At 43.5% G+C, this 16242-nt stretch overlaps 1 protein-coding gene across 1 annotated transcript; it reads right to left on the bottom strand.

Moving 5' to 3' along the window:
- Positions 1 to 1118: 1118 nt before the first annotated feature.
- On the bottom strand, positions 1119 to 11437 carry LOC125122081 (beta-defensin 119-like). The gene is made up of 2 exons (XM_047770335.1): positions 11285 to 11437; positions 1119 to 1373 (listed from the first exon to the last, which is right to left on the bottom strand). The coding sequence occupies exons 1-2, from the start codon at positions 11340 to 11342 to the stop codon at positions 1180 to 1182; spliced, it is 252 nt and encodes an 83-aa protein (XP_047626291.1). The 5' UTR covers positions 11343 to 11437; the 3' UTR covers positions 1119 to 1179.
- Positions 11438 to 16242: the final 4805 nt, after the last annotated feature.

Genomic DNA, 16242 nt, shown 5'->3' with positions numbered 1-16242 from the left:
TTTCAAAGAGTAGCACTGTCACGAAAATTTGACTTTCAGAGGTGCATTCATTGAAGCAAGTTGTCACTAATCAATGAGAAAGGTTTAAAACCTTTCCAAGTATTGACTTATTATCATGCCTAGAGAATGGTCAGCCTTCTCCCAGGAATGTGGAGAGTTTGTGTTCTCACGAAAGACCAGAAACCTCAAAGGAATGGAGTGAGGCAAATGACAGAAAAGGGAACTCCAAAAGATTGATGGGAAGGAGCCCAAGAATTAGGAGGAAGACAAAGAAAGAGTAAAGTCTCAGAAACCAACCCACGTAAGATTTCCAAGGAGGGAATGAACTAGGCTTGAGAAGCAACATAAACTGAGCAACATCCTTGAAACTTTTAAAAACAAGGTCCACTGGTGACTTGGCTGGAGTTGGTTCAATAGCATAGTAACCGCAAAAGCAAACTTTAATGAGTTGAGAAGAAACAGAGAAATAGAGAAGGAGAGTTGGCAGGCATAGCTACTCTCCTTTTGACACAATGTGGAACTAAAGATGGAGAAAGAAATAAGTTACTAGTAGAGGCAAAACATAAAAAGCAAAACTGGAATTTTACATTTAAAAGCCTAGTGTTGGTTGCAATGGAGGGCACAGCCCTCTTAGATTTTCAAGAAGTAAAAGACCTTAACCCATCATCAAAAAGAACTGCAGAAATATTCCAGTTCCTTTCATAATAACCACCAAAACAGAGCTTCAGCATCACGACTTGAAACCTTGACAGGACAACTTATTCTACATGACAACAGCTGGTTAGGAAGTTCTTCCATGAACTAAGATGTATTTGTCTACAAGACCTCTGCTTTCTGCTCTCGGTATCATTCCTGCTACTTCTGGTCCCGCTCTGAGCCTGACGTAGCACAGAGTAAGTCATGGCCCTGCCTAAACCCTTCAACCCTTCCTTAGTGGACTCAAGCACATGCTCTCCTCATCATCACTGATCTGTCTAGATTCCCTCTCTTCTTGTCACTCCAGTTTTTTTCCAGCTTTCTCTCTCACAGGTCTGGATCCAGAAGGGGACAGATATCTCACCATTCGAAACCCAGTCTCTCACTGTGATTTCCAATGGATGAAAGACACACAAGGATGGCAGGTGCATGAATTTTAATGAGGAGTATTGACAGCGGGTTGAGGATGCTGATCACTAGCACTCAGGATATTTTTGGCCAGCGGTTCTCCCGGCTCCAGTCATTTTTTCCCTCTTTGCCAAAAATGTCTATCCTTACATAGGACTGGAGGCAGCATGGTTGATAATTTCTGCAACTGAGGTAGGCCTGTTCATTCTTTTTGCAAGAGGCTCTGCAGATTCCCAGGTTTCCCATGCATCGAAGTGGGGAATGTCTACCTGCCAAAAAAAAAAAAAAAAAGTTAATTTCTAAAGGCAGTAACATAGATCTGATGAGCCAGCATGCAGAGTGAAAACATAAAGACTAAAACAAAGAGATACCATGGCACATCTTTTTTTTTTAATAGCTGAATCCACAGCACATGGAAGTTTCCAGGCCAGGGATTGAATGTGAGCTGCAGCTTCATCCTACATCACAGCTGCAGCAACGCCGGATCCTTTAACCCACTCTACCAGGCCAGGGATTGAACCTACAGCTTTACAGTGACCCAGGGCGCTATAGTTGGATTCTTAACCCACTGCGCCATGGCAGAAACTCCACATCTTTTTAAATGACCCAAGCCTGGAACACTGAAAACATTAAATGCTGGCAAGGAAGTGGAGCCACAGGAACTCTCATTCATTGATGGTGAGAATGAAAAATGGTATAGCCATTCTGGAAGACAGTTTGGAGGTTCCTTATAAAACGTAAGCATATTCTGACCATATGCCCCTACAATTGAACACCTTGGTGTTTACCCAAAGGACTTGAAACTTTATGTCTAGACAAAAATCTGCACACACATGTTTATAGCAGCTTTATTCATAAATGTCAAAATTTAAAAGCAACCAAAAGGCCCTTCAGTGGATGAGAAGATAAATAGTGATACATCCAGGCAATGGAATATTATTCAGCCCTAAAAAAGAAATGAGCTATCAATCTATGAACAGACACAGAGGGTGAAACTCTAATGGTGGATTCATGTCCGTATACGTTTTCTTCCAATTCATAGAAGATACAACACCAAGAGTGAATACAATGTAAACTATGGACTTTGGGTGGTTACGATGAGGCAATGTAGGTTCATCAATTGTTAACAAATATACCGCTCTGGTCGGAGATGTTGCTAATAGCGGAGGGTGTGCATGAGTGGGGACAGAGAGTATATAGGAAATCTCTGTCCCTTCTCAATTTTGCTTTGAAACTAAAACTGGTCAACAAAATTGTCCCTTTTTTTAATGAATCCCATTAAAAAATAAAGTAAGAACATTTGTCTACAGGGTGTTTTTGGAACTAAATTTTCATTTCTCTGGTATGAAAGCCCAAGCATGCATTGCTAGTAGTATGGTCATTGCACATGTAGTTTAGATTATTTTAAAAACAGAAACTGCCAAACTATTTTCCAGAGTGTGGTTGTACCATTTAACATATTTAACATTCACACCAGCAGTATATAAAATATCCAGTTTCACTGCTTCCTTGCCAGTACTTGGTATTGTCACTATTTTAAATTTTAGCGGTTCTAATAGGTATGTAAGGAGTCTCATCATGGTCTTCATCTGCATTTTCCTAAGTTCTAATGATGTTGAATATCTTTTTTGTGTGTGTCTTTTTGCCATTTCTTGGGCCGCTCCCATGGCATATGGAGGTTCCCAGGCCAGGGGTCCAATCGGAGCTGTAGCCACCGGCCTACGCCAGAGCCACAGCAACGCGGGATCTGAGCCGCATCTGCGACCTACACCACAGCTCACGGCAACGCCGGATCCTTAACCCACTGAGCGAGGCCAGGGATCGAACCGGCAACCTCCTGGTTCCTAGTCGGATTCATTAACCACTGCGCCACAACGGGAACCCCTTGAATATCTTTTCATATGCTTAGTTGCCATCTGCATATCCTCTTCAGCTAAATATCTTTTCATGTTTTTCTTCTAATTGGGTTGTTTTGTTTTTTACTGTTGAGTTTTGAGTTGTTTCTGTTTTCTAGATACAAGTCCTTTGCCAGGTATATGGTTTGCAAATATTTCTCCCAGTCTGTAATTTATCTTTTCATCTATCCTTTCACAGAGTCTTACACAGCAAACATTTTAAATGTTAGGTCCAACTTGCTGATTTTTTTCCGTATGGATTGTGCTCTTCATATCTAAGAACTTTTCACCTAACCCTAGATCTGAAAGTTTTCCCTATATTTTCTTCTATAAGTTTGCATTTTAATGTTTAAATCTTATGATCAATTTTGAGTTAACTTTTGTGTAACTTTTGAGGTTTAGATGGAGCTTTTTTTTTTTTTTGCTTACTAATGTCCAATTGTTCCAGCAACATATGTTGAAAAGGATATCTTTCTTCCACTGAATTGCTTTTGCACATTTTTGAAAAATCAGTTGGTTTTATGTGTATAGGGCTATTTCTAAGTTTCCTCTTCTGTTCCATTGATCTGTGCATCTCTCTCGCCACCAAGACCACACGGTCTTGTTTTCTTTAACTACACAGGCTTGAAATCTGGTAGAATGATTCCTCCAACTTTATGCATTGTTTTAGCTAGCCCTTTGCAGATTTCTGTCTGATGAAATATAGACACAACAATCTTGTCGATATCACAAAGATCCTTGCTTGGATTTTTGTAGAAACTGTGTTAAATATGTCTATCAATTTAAGGAGAATTGACATCTTTACTAGCTGAATCTTATGATCTATAATTACAGTGTCTCCTCATTGACTTATATCTGCTTTGATTGTTTTTACCGTCATTCTAGTTTTCAGCCCATGATTTCTGTGCATGTGTTTTTACATACTTAAGCATTTTAATTTTGGAATGACTATGAGAAGTAGTGTGTTTTTAATTCAGTGTTCACATGTTCAGTGATAGAATACAGAAATATCATTGGGCGTTCCCGTCATGGCGCAGTGGTTAATGAATCCGACTAGGAACCATGAGGTGGCAGGTTCGATCCCTGACCTTGCTCAGTGGGTTAAGAATCCGGCGTTGCCGTGAGCTGTGGTGTAAGTCGAAGACGCGGCTCGGATCCCACGTTGCTGTGGCTCTGGCGTAGGCCGGTGGCTACAGCTCCGATTGGACCCCTAGCCTGGGAACCTCCATATGCCGCGCGGCCCAAGAAATGGCAAAAAGACAAAAAAAAAAATCATTGATTTCTGTATGTTTATCTAGTAATCCTGTGATCTTGCTAAACTTATTAGGTCTTATTAGATGTTTCTTTGTAGATTCATTTGTATTTTCTACATAAACCATTATGACATCTCCGAATACAGTTTTATTCCTTCCTTTCTAATCTGTATGCTTTTTATTTCCTTTTCTTACCTTAATGCACTGACTGGCACTCCCCAGAATTAAAAGGAATGATCTATTGATCCACACAACTTGGATGGACCTCAAGAACATAATGCTGAGTGAAAAAAGCTGATCTCAAGAGATCAACTATGATTCCATTTATGTAACAGTCTTAAAATGACAAAATTATAGAGCTGAGAAACAGATTCATGGTTGTCAGGGGTTACGGATAGTGACGGGGGGGGAGGTTGAGAGGAGGAGCAGGAAGGAGATCTTGATGGTGACAGATCGGCTCTATATCTTGCTCATAATGGTGGTTACCCTACACTTGCGATAAAATGCCATGGAAGTATGCACGTGTGTTGCACCAGTGTCAGTTGTACTTCTGTACAAGCAGAAGCTGACTTGAGCTTAAGCTACACCAGCAGGTCTGTGTATCAGTCCCAGGTGAGGTCTAAGACAGGCACCCAATCTTCCCTGCTTTGGGGTCACGATATTTCTACCATAGCAAGATAAACCCCCCATCCCAGGAGGGTCTGCTCTCCACTGCCAAAGGTTCTACGCACGTTTTTACCCCCTCAGACTACAAGGAAGAAAAGAGAGATTCAAGGAAGCCTTACAAGAGCAAAAACAACACTTTTTCTATCCAAACTTTCCCCCTGGAGAGAAGCCATGGCACCCCAGAAAGGGGTTTCAAAGGTGTTCAGACTAACCCTAAAGCTTTCATCAGGGTCTTTGCAGCTCTTAACACCTGCCCTCCTATCAGCCCCTGTCACTGTGGCCACCACTCACTGTATCCCCCACAGTGACTTAACATCACCTTCAGGGCTCCAGCAGTCCTCTCACCAGAAGTCAGAGGAAACCTGCTTCTTAATCCCAGAATTGTTTGAATCTGCTAATGAACACAGGCCACTTTTCCTCCTTGAGCTTCAGTTCCCACATCTGGGAAATGGGAAGACAGGGGAAAGTTGCCTAGATCCCAGATTCTCATAGATCGAAGGTTATTTGGAATCAAGTTTGACAGGGGTGGGGGATGGGGTCCAGCCCCCAAAAGAATAACCTAAGGGAATTTTCAAAATTTCCCATGCCCAGACCCCAAGTTCAGAGATTCAGACAATGGGGTTCAGTGTCTTCTGAAAACTTAACCGTGGCTGAAAACTTACGGTGAGTTCCAAGCCCTTTTGGCACCTATCACTCCCCACGGTTGTCTCTACCAAAGCACAGAGGAAGTGCTCTGTGTTTTTTGGTGGTTTTGGTTTTGGTTTTGGTTTTGTTATTGTTGTTGTTGCTTTTTAGGGCCGAATCCGCAGCATATGGAGTTTCCCAGCCGGGGGTCAATTGGAGCTACAGCAGCCAACTTACACCACAGCTCATGGCAACGCCATATCCTTAACCCACTGAGTGAGGCCAGGGATCGAACCCGAAACCTCATGGTTCCTAGTCAGATTTGTTTCCACTGTGCCACAGTGGGAACTCCATCCCGGGAGGTTCTTAATAAATGCTATTGGCCAAGTGAATTGGTAAAGCCTCATAATGAATTAATTTGGTGGGGGCATGATCGGCTGTGTGTGAACCCTGGGCCCCAGATGTTGGGGAATCCGTAGACTCTTCCCTCACACTCTGAATCCTATGTGTTTTAAGAACAAACTAATGGGAGTTCCTTTGTGACACAGTGGCTTAAGGATCTGGTATTGTCACTGCAGCTGCTTGGATCACTGCTATGGCTCGATGGGTTCGATTCCTGCCTTGGGAATTTTCATATGCCATGGGGACAGCAGAAAGAAAAATAAACTGATGAATGAATCTTAAGAATCCACTTGCACAAGGCCCAGGAGCTGCTCTGCATCCTTCCTAACACTGCTAGCCAGAGCCAAATATATCGAAGGCCGTGGTCCTCTGACCCCTCTAGTCTAGAAAGGATCCCACCTGATGCACCAGCCATTTGGATCTCCTGCCAAAATCCATTCGCACTTTCACACATGACCTCATCATTCATCTATTCATTCACTCACAAAACACTGAATAAGTCCCATCAGAGCGGAGCACTGAGCTTAACACCAGGCAGCATCATGCAAATAAGATATTGGCTCAACCCCGAAGGCGCTCCATCTGGAATGTGTGTGTTTGGGGATTGGTGGGAAGGCGACAGTGACTTACACAATAATATGGCATGTGCCATACCTTCTTAAGAGTGATAATTTTGTGAAGCCACTCAGCACTTAGTTTGAATCCCAGCTCTATCTTAGTGTTGTGTGACCTTGTCTAATTACACCACCTCTCTTCGACCTCAGTTTCCTCATCAGTAAGATGGGGACAATAACAGGGTTGTAAGACTAGAATGATTTCAGGCCTATAAACACAAGCACTGTGCCTGGCACATACGACGTGTCAATGGTAATTCTCATATAGCTGTTATCACTACAATTATTAAGAAACAGCGGAGTTCCCGTCGTGGCGCAGTGGTTAACGAATCCGACTAGGAACCATGAGGTTGCAGGTTCGGTCCCTGCCCTTGCTCAGTGGGTTAACAATCCGGTGTTGCCATGAGCTGTGGTGTAGGTTGCAGACGCGGCTCGGATCCCGCGTTACTGTGGCTCTGGTGTAGGCTGGTGGCTACATCTCCGATTCGACCCCTAGCCTGGGAACCTCCATATGCCACGGGAGCGGCCCAAAGAAATAGCAAAAAGACAAAAAGAAAAGAAAAGAAAAGAAACAGTGAGACAGGGTTTATGTGACGGCTTCATAGGTACAGGCATTAACTAGGCTCTGAAGTGTGGGAAGGACTTCATCACAGAGATTAGCCTGATGCTGCAGACAAGGCAGAGGGGAACCATGGACCAAAGCAGTGCAAGGGGCAGGGGAGGATGTTGAGCTGAAGAGAAAGTCCGATAAGAGCCCTCGCGGGACATGAAGTGGAGCCACCACATCAAGATCTTGAATGCTCAATCCTGGGCCGTGAGGACCAAAGGAAAATATCTAAGCAGCAGAAGAGTGACATAGACAAATTTCCTAGAAAGAATCCTTCCGACAACAGAAAATAAAAGCAAAGAAAATCTGGGGGCCGGGAGGCCAGTGAGGAAGTATTTAGGATGGTCTTATCCAAGCCCCAGATCACAGACAGGCATCAAGACTGTGAAAGCACAGGTTACGCAGTTCCTGCCTCTGAATCGGACTCTGAGATGGGTTGTGAGCCAGAGCAGGATCTGAATTCCAGGCACAGCCCTAACAGTTGTGGGTCTGGGACAAGAATATAAATGGATGAAATTCCCGCGGTGGTACAATGGGATTGGTGTCTCTGGAGTGCCGGGATACAGGTTTGATCCCTGGCCCAGCAGAGTGGGTTAAGGATCTGGCATTGCCACAGGTGCAGCGTTAGGTTGCAAGTGTGGCTTAGATCTGATCCCTGGCCTGAGGAACTCCATATGCCTTGGAGTAGCTGAAAAAGAAAAAAAAAAAAAAAAGGATTACAAAAGGAGGTTCCTGTCTCATATGTCTGAATATGTATCAGTCATGAATCAAGCTGAGAGATGGGATAAATAAAATATATCCTATTGCCTTTTATGAACTATCCCTTCATAATGAAAAATCAGGTCTGAATTTATCATTCTTGCCTTCTTCCGTGCAGCCCAAGGGGACCTGGTTCAGCTCCTAGCCCAGATCTTTTCTTGCCCCTCCCCAGCTCCCCCCACTTCTGTGAGGAGTCTCATGCACAGAAATGGACACTCCAGCCAGAACATCCAAGGTCTGCCCAAAGCCCCTGCAAAGGGGCCATTGCCTCGGCACTCCTCCTGCCTAGGGGTGCACGCAGAGTGGATCCCATCCTCCAGGAGTCAACCTGGAGGGGAAGCCCATGCAGTCCCTGAAAGCAGGCATAGGATTTTTTGGACAGGGAGCTCCAGGCTCTAGCTACTCAAAGCATGATCCTTCCCCTGGAGGGCAGGGTGGGCAGGCTTTACTTCCAGGGGTTATTACCCCCTGACCCCCAATAATGCCTCATCCCAAAAGGAGTGACTTAACCAGAGGAAGCCCAGAGTAGGGCCAGGATCGGGGCAGGGGATGCAAGGTTCTCTCTCTCTCCAGAGTCTAATGGCAGAAATATTGAATTGAGAGAATAATCGGCATGGATCAGAGTGAACTCCCTCCATCTGTCTCTGTGTCATGCACCACGCCTCACAGAGCCCTCCCCTCTCTGACTTCACTGCAAAGGACAGAGTATAAGGGCAAACAACAGTGCTGGATAAATGAGACCCAGAGAATATGATCGGAGATAACAAAGCCTGGGAAGTCACCCAGGTCCTGTAGATTTCCAGCCAGAATTCATTGTTCCCCCGGACAAGACTTCGCCAAGGCCAAATTCTTAATTCAAATGAGGCAGTTGTCTGTTTTCCTCAGAGTCTAACACAGCGGGAAGGCGCACAGCACATCTCCTCCAGTGTATGAATAACTCAGTGGGCAATGGCAACAGCTAACATTTATTGAGTGTTTACTATGTACTGGGCCCCTCCGCCCTTCATTATCTCATTGCATTCTTACCACAATCCTGAAAGAGATTCTATGGCTCCAATTTTACAGATGGGGAAGCCGAAGTTCTGAGAGGCGTATATGCACCAGACAGTGGAAAGAGGCATAGGTGAGGCGAATGAAAGAATAAATGAATGCACAAGCATGTAAAAAAAAAAAAAAAGTATGATGAACAAATTCAATTACAAATGAGTCGATTTAAGGGCTTTATCTTTTTTTAGTACTTGGAAACCTTCTGATACTTGGGGTTATGTGCTCTCAAGCATCAAAATGCAGCTCAGCCAACCTCCCTAGAAATCCAAGGATTTGGACTCTACTCAGTCCCTGTCCATGCCAGCTCCAAGACAGACCAACTCTCCCAGCCCAAGGCTCCTCCCGTGCTCTAGGTGTCAGCTTCTTCTTTGCATGTCTTGGCTTCCCTCCTGTGCCCCTCAGTCTACTCCTGATCCAACAGACTTTCCTGCAGCTGGTAGATGAAGAACTTTGTTCAAGACTCTAATTATCACTGCATTGTCCAGCCCCAGCAGTGTCTCTGCCAATGCCCATCCTGCCATCCCCCTACTCTCAAGGCACCTGGAGTTTCAGTCCTCATGATTGACAGGCGCAAGAAACAGATTTGCGAGTTTTAATAGCATGTAGGAACTAAGGAACCTGAAGCAATGGCATTTCTATCCACGACTTCCATGTATCTTCACTGCATTGTCAGGTTGGCCCTTGTTCATTTGCTTGTTCGGTTGGGTGAGGAGTGGTCCAGGGAAGCATTCAATCAATTGTCACTGGTTGGATTGTCAAATAACGACTAAGGACACAGCATTGTTTACGGTTTGAGCAGCATGTGACACTGTCTTCACCATTTTTGCACACCAACCGGCATTGTCCATTCAGCCAACAGTCTGTTACTGGGCATAGGAACAACCAGCAATTGAGTAGAGGTTAGTATCCCTCAAATGGAGAGACAAGAGGATGCAGAGGAGGAGCAGGAGGTCAGAGGAGAAGGGGTGAGAGAGAGATGAGTAGGGAATGCTAGATCCAGTCCCAGGAAAGGAGAGAAAAGATCTTGCAAGGGGAGAGAATGGAGACAATTGTATTCAAGGTTTTTAGGAAAGGCTTTTTCAGAATCCCACCTGTCTGTCTTGCCATCCCCCAACCTCCTACTCCTAACTTTAAGATCAAATGATTCCAATGAAGTTCCACCTGATGGAGCTTGGGAATGATGGGAAAAGGGCAATAAACACCTATCATATTAGGGAATGGAGGACATTCACCCATGTTTCAACAGACTCAGCTCTTTATCAATTGCCTAGCTTGAACCCAACAAGTCCCAACTCCAGCCACAACCCAATCTCTAATCCTCTTTGACCCCACATTCACCCAACTCAAACTCAAATACCAGTCCAATCTTTTTTTTAATGTATTTCATTATTTATTTATTTATTTATTTATTTATTTATTTATTGCTTTTGAGGGCCACACCCACGGCATGTGGAGGTTCCCAGGCTGGGTATAAAACCGGAGCTATAGCTGCCGGCCTACACCACAGCCACAGCAACACCAGATCCGAGCCGCCATCTGCAAGCTACACCATAGCTCACGGCAACACCGGATCCTTAACCCACTGAGCAAGGCCAGGGATCAAACCCACAATCTCATGGTTCCTAGTCAGATTCATTTCCGCTGCACCACGAGGGGAACTCCCCAGTCCAATCTTAATTAGAACTCCCAGCCTTACCCGCCTCAGTGTCCCTGGACCCTCAACTCCAAACCCAACCCAAATTTAATCAAGTCACCAACCTCAATCCTGAGCAGCTGCCCATGACCAATCTGAACCTCTAACACCCTGCACCAACCAATACCAACCCCCAACCTCAGCCCAAGCCCCTGTCTAATCCCCAAAACCAGCTCCACTCAACCCCAAATGCCATGCCCCCCACCAGCCAACTCCAAACCATCAAGGAAGCCCACCTCCTCATCTCTAGCTCATCCTCATCTTCCCTCTATCACTACAACCCCAAAGTCTTTCCACCCCATCACAACTTACCCTCAGTCCTCAATGTCATCTCCCAAAGCCCCCAAAGCTCCAAGCATACATCAAACCCTTCCCCCTTAAGCCCCCTTCCAAGATTCCACCAGAATACCAGCCTGCCCTTAAGTATCAGGGGCTCCAGACATCCCACCACCTCAGCAAAAAAGAATCAAGGAGCGATGTGGACATGAGATGATTGTGAGAAAACCCCCCAAAGCCATACGAAATGAGGAATGTTTCAGATGCTGCTCACAGTGAGGGAGAAGGGGAAGTAGAGAAGTTTATGACCAGAATCCCAGACATTTGAGAGACACCCAAGTTACCTGATACCACTGGTTCCATGGCCAGAAGGATGGCAAGAAACAGGAAAAAAGACTTCATGGCTTGGAAGTTCACAAAAGGAGAAGGTGGTTGTTCTGCAGGGTATGGAAACAGAGTTCTCTGCAGCAAGGATGAGCTTTGCTTTTATTGGCAGGTCTGTGGGCAGTGAATTATAGCAGAAGAGGATTTATATCAGATCAGCCAGGCCAAAGGACAATGTGTAGCAGATGTCAGAGCAAAGCACAAGATGAGAATGTGGGAAACTGGCCAGCATCCATGCCAAAAGTGCCTTCCCCTCCTGGTAAGGAGACAGGCAAATTAAATGACAGGCTTTAATCAAATTAAAGCCATTTGATCTTTTGAGATCCACAAAGGAATTGATTAATGCATAAATACATATCAAGAAACAATTTTTTTTAATCCTTATTCTTTTTTTTTTTGTCTTTTTGCCTTTTCTAGGGCCGATCCCATGGCACATGGACGTTCCCAGGCTAGGATTTGAATCGGAGCTGTAGCCACTGACCTACACCACAGCCACAGCAACTCGGGATCCGAGCCACGTCTTCGACCTACACCACAGCTCACGGCAACACCGGATCGTTAACCCACTGAGCAAGGCCAGGGATCGAACCTGCAACCTCATGGTTCCTAGTCAGATTCGTTAACCACTGAGCCATGACAGGAACTCCAAAAAATCCTTATTCTTAACTTTCTAACAGCAATATATACACAAGCATGTCTTTCTGAACCTTGAATTTGCCTATCTCTTTCCCAGTTCAAATGCTTAGCATTTGCCCTTTGTTCTTCCTGTAAATCTTCCTTCAGAGCTTCCCCTGGCTGGCTTCTATTCATCATTCAGTTTCATCTTAAATGTCACCTTTCTGGAGAGGTCACCTTAGATAACAGTACCCTCACACACAGTCACTCTGTATGATATTAACTTGTTTTGTGACCTTCATCTGGTCATCTGTTCTTTTTAAATTTATTTTACATATTTGATCTTTGCCTTTCCCACCCAAAATGTGAGAAATTTGCCTTGTAACCCCACTGCCCATACATCAATTGTATTAATGAAGATATTAATTCAACTCTTTTAAAATTATTATTCCCCAAAAATGATTCCTAAAGACAGACATTGATTTCTTTCTTATGTAAAAAACTTCATGATTAAAAAAGGGGAGCAACAGCGGAAACAAATCTGACTAGCATCCATGAGGACGCAGGTTCGCTCCCTAGCCCCACTCAGTGGGTTAAGTATCCAGTGTTGCTGTGGCCAATGTGTAGGTTGAAGACGCAGTTCAGATCTGACGTTGCTGTGTCTGTGGTGTAGGCCAGCAGCTACAGCTCCGATTCTACCCCTAGCCTGGGAACCTCCATATGCCACACATATGGCCCTAAAAAAGGCAAAAAAAAAGGGAGGGGAGCAAGATTCCTTCTCTATTGATGCTGTGCCATCCTTTTGAGGCATCTTCATTTGACAATCCAAGACAATTCAACCCACATCAAGCCCCCAGTGCAGCCATAAGGGAGAAGAGAAAGAAGGAAATGAAGTACACACCTTTTCCTTTAAGGACCCCACCCAGGAGTTCCCCTCATGGCTCAGCAGTAATGAACCTGACTAGTATACACGAGGACACCAGTTCCATCCCTGACCTCACTCAGTGGGTTAAGGATCCAGCATTGCTTTGAGCTGTGGTGTAGGTCACAGACACAGCTCGGATCTGGCATTGCTGTGGCTGTGATGTAGGCTGGGAGCTGCAGCTCTGATTCAACACCTCGCCTGGGAACTTCCATATGTCTCGGGTATAGCCGCCCCCCCCCCCATAAAAAGACCCCACTCGGCATCTGCACACTTGGATTCCATTCCAGTCCAGTGGTCAGAGCTCATTCAGATGACTGTACTTAGCTGCAAGAAAGGCTGGAAATAGCCTCTTTATTCTAAAGCTCAGGGGCTGTCTTACTTAGAAGAAGGGAAGACAGATACTAGGGAAGAGCTAGCAATCTCTGACACACCTAGCACATTGCAAGTGCTTAATAAATGTTTGTAAACTGAATAAATAACATATACATTGGATAAGGCTATAAGAAGTGATCTAATGGGGGGGCAACACAAGTCCTTCTAGAGTGTAGAGAAAACATATAGATTATACCCATTCGGCCAAGCTTCAGAAGAAGCTGAATAAGGACTGGGCCCCAGGCAGAATTTAAGAGATTAGGAAAAGAGACAGAGAAAGAAAAAAATTCTAGAATCCTAGAATACCAGAGGAAGGCAAATTTCCTGAGCCTCCTATGAAAAAAAAATAAAAATCATAACAGCTCCTAATTTAGTTAAAAGGAATAAATTTTTTCTTAATTCAGTGAATTTTATTACATTTGCAGTTGTAAGGATCATCACAATCCAACTTTATAGCATTTCCATCCCAAACCCCCAGCCCATCCCCCCATCCCTCAACCTGTTTCCTTTGGAAACCATAAGTTTTCAAGGTCTGTGAGTCTGTGTCTGTTTGGCAAAGTTAATTGTATCCTTTTTTAAGATTCCACATGTAAGTGATGGCATATGATGTGGGTATCTCACTGTCTGACTAACTTCACCTAGCATGGTAATTTCTAGGTCCATCCATGTTACTGCAAATGTCATTATTTTCATTCCTTTTTATAGCTGATTAATATTCCATTGTGTATATACACTGCATCTTCTTTATCCATTCCTCTGTTGAAAGGCATTTATGTTGTTTCCATGTCTTGGTGATTGTATATAGTGCTGCAATGAACATTGGAGTACTTGTATCTTTTCCAATCATGGTTTTCTCTGGAGAGATGCCCAGGAGTGGGATTGCTGGATCAAATGGTAGTTCTATTTTGAGTTTTCTGAGGAATCTCCATACTGCTTTCCACAGTGGTTGCACCAATTTACAATCCCACCAACAGTGTAATAGGGTTCCCTTTTCTCTACACCCTCTCCAGAACTTATTGTTTGTAGACTTTTTGATGACGGCCATTCTGGCTGGTGTAAGGTGGTACCTCATAGTAGTTTTGATTTGCATTTCTCTAATAATGAGTGATGTTGAACATTTTTTCATGCATTTTTTGGCCATCTGTATGTCTTCTCTGGAGAATTGTCTGTTTATATTTTCTGCCCATTTTTTTGATGGGGTTGTTTGTTTGGTACTGAGCTGCAGGAGGTGTTTATAAATTTTGGAGATTAATCCCTTGTCAGTCACTTCATTTGCAAATATTTTCTCCCATTCTGTTGGTTGTCTTTTCATCTTGTTTAGGGTTTCCTTTGCTGTGCAGAAACTTTTAAGTTTAATTAGGTCTCATTTGTTTATTTTTGTTTTAATTGTCATTACTCTAGGTGGTGGATCTGAGAAGATATTGCTGTCATTTACGTCAGAGAGTGTTTGGCCTATGTTTTCCTCTAAGAGTCTTATAGTATCCAGTCTTATAGTTAGCTCTTTTTTTTTTGTCTTTTTGTCTTTGTTGTTGTTGTTGTTGTTGTTGTTGTTGTTGCTATTTCTTGGGCCGCTCCCACGGCATATGGAGGTTCCCAGGCTAGGGGTCCAATCGGAGCTGTAGCCACCGGCCTACGCCAGAGCCACAGCAACGCGGGATCCGAGCCATGTCTGCAACCTACACCACAGCTCACGGCAATGCCGGATCATTAACCCACTGAGCAAGGGCAGGGACCGAACCCGCAACCTCATGGTTCCTAGTCGGATTCGTTAACCACTGCGCCATGAGGGGAACTCCTAGTTAGGTCTTTAATTCATTTTGAGTTTAATTTGTGTGTGGTGTCAGGATGTGTTCTAATTTCATTCTTTTACATGTGGCTGTCCAGTTTTACCAGCACCACTTATTGAACAAGCTGTCCTTTCTCCATTGTATATTCTTGCCTCCTTTGTCACAGATTAGTTGGCTGTAGGTGCATGGGTTTAATTCTGGGCTGTCTATCCTGTTCCACTGATGTATATTTCTGTCTTTGTGCCAGTACCATATGGTTTTGATGATTGTTGCTTTGTAGTATAGTCTGAAGTCAAGGAGCCTGATTCCTCCAGCTCCAGTTTTCTATCTAAGGATGGCTTTGGATATTCTGGGCCTTTTGTGTTTCCAAACAAACTTTAAAATATTTTGTTCAAGTTCTGTGAAAAATGTCCTTGGTAATTTGATGGAGATTTCACTGAATCTGTATTTTGACAATATTAATTCTTCCAATCCAAGAGCATGGTATGTCTTTCCATCTATTTGTGTCATCTTTGATTTCTTTCATCAGCATCTTATAGTTTTCAGAGTACAGGTCTTTTGTCTCTTTAGATAGGTTTATTCCTAGATATTTTATTCCTTTTGATGCAGTGGTAAACGGGATTGTTTTCTTAATTTCTCTTTCTGATCTTTCATTGTTAGCATATATAAATACAGTTAATCTCTGTGTATTAATTTTGTATCCTGCAACTTTACAAATTCATTGATGAGATCTAACAGTTTTCTGGTAGAGTCTTTAGGATTTTCTATGTATAGTATCATGTCATCTGCAAACAGTTTTACTTTTTCCTTTTTAATTTGGATTTCTTTTATTTCTTTTCTTCTCTGATTGTTGTAGCTAGGACTTCCAAAACTATGTTGAACAGTAGTGGCAAGAGTGGACATCCTTGTCTTTTTCTGATCTTAGTGGGAATTCTTTCAGCTTTTCACCTTTGAGAATGATGATAGCTGTGGGTTTGTCATATATGGCCTTTATTATGTTGAGGTAGGTTCCCTCTATGCCCACTTTCTGAAGGGTTTTTATCAGAAATGGGTGTTTGATTTTGTCAAAGGCTTTTTCTGAGTCTATTAAGAGGATCATATGGTTTTAATTCTTCAGTTTGTTAATGTGGTGTATCACATGGATGGATTTGCAGATATTGAAGAACCCTTGCATCCCTGGGATAAATCCCACTTGATCATGATGTACAATCCTTTTACT

This window comes from Phacochoerus africanus, chromosome 3 (genome assembly GCF_016906955.1).
Source record: "Phacochoerus africanus isolate WHEZ1 chromosome 3, ROS_Pafr_v1, whole genome shotgun sequence".
Classification (NCBI taxonomy): Eukaryota; Metazoa; Chordata; class Mammalia; order Artiodactyla; family Suidae; genus Phacochoerus; species Phacochoerus africanus.
The sequence above is the reverse complement of the archived record's forward strand: the minus strand, read 5'-3'. Positions and strand labels throughout refer to the sequence as shown.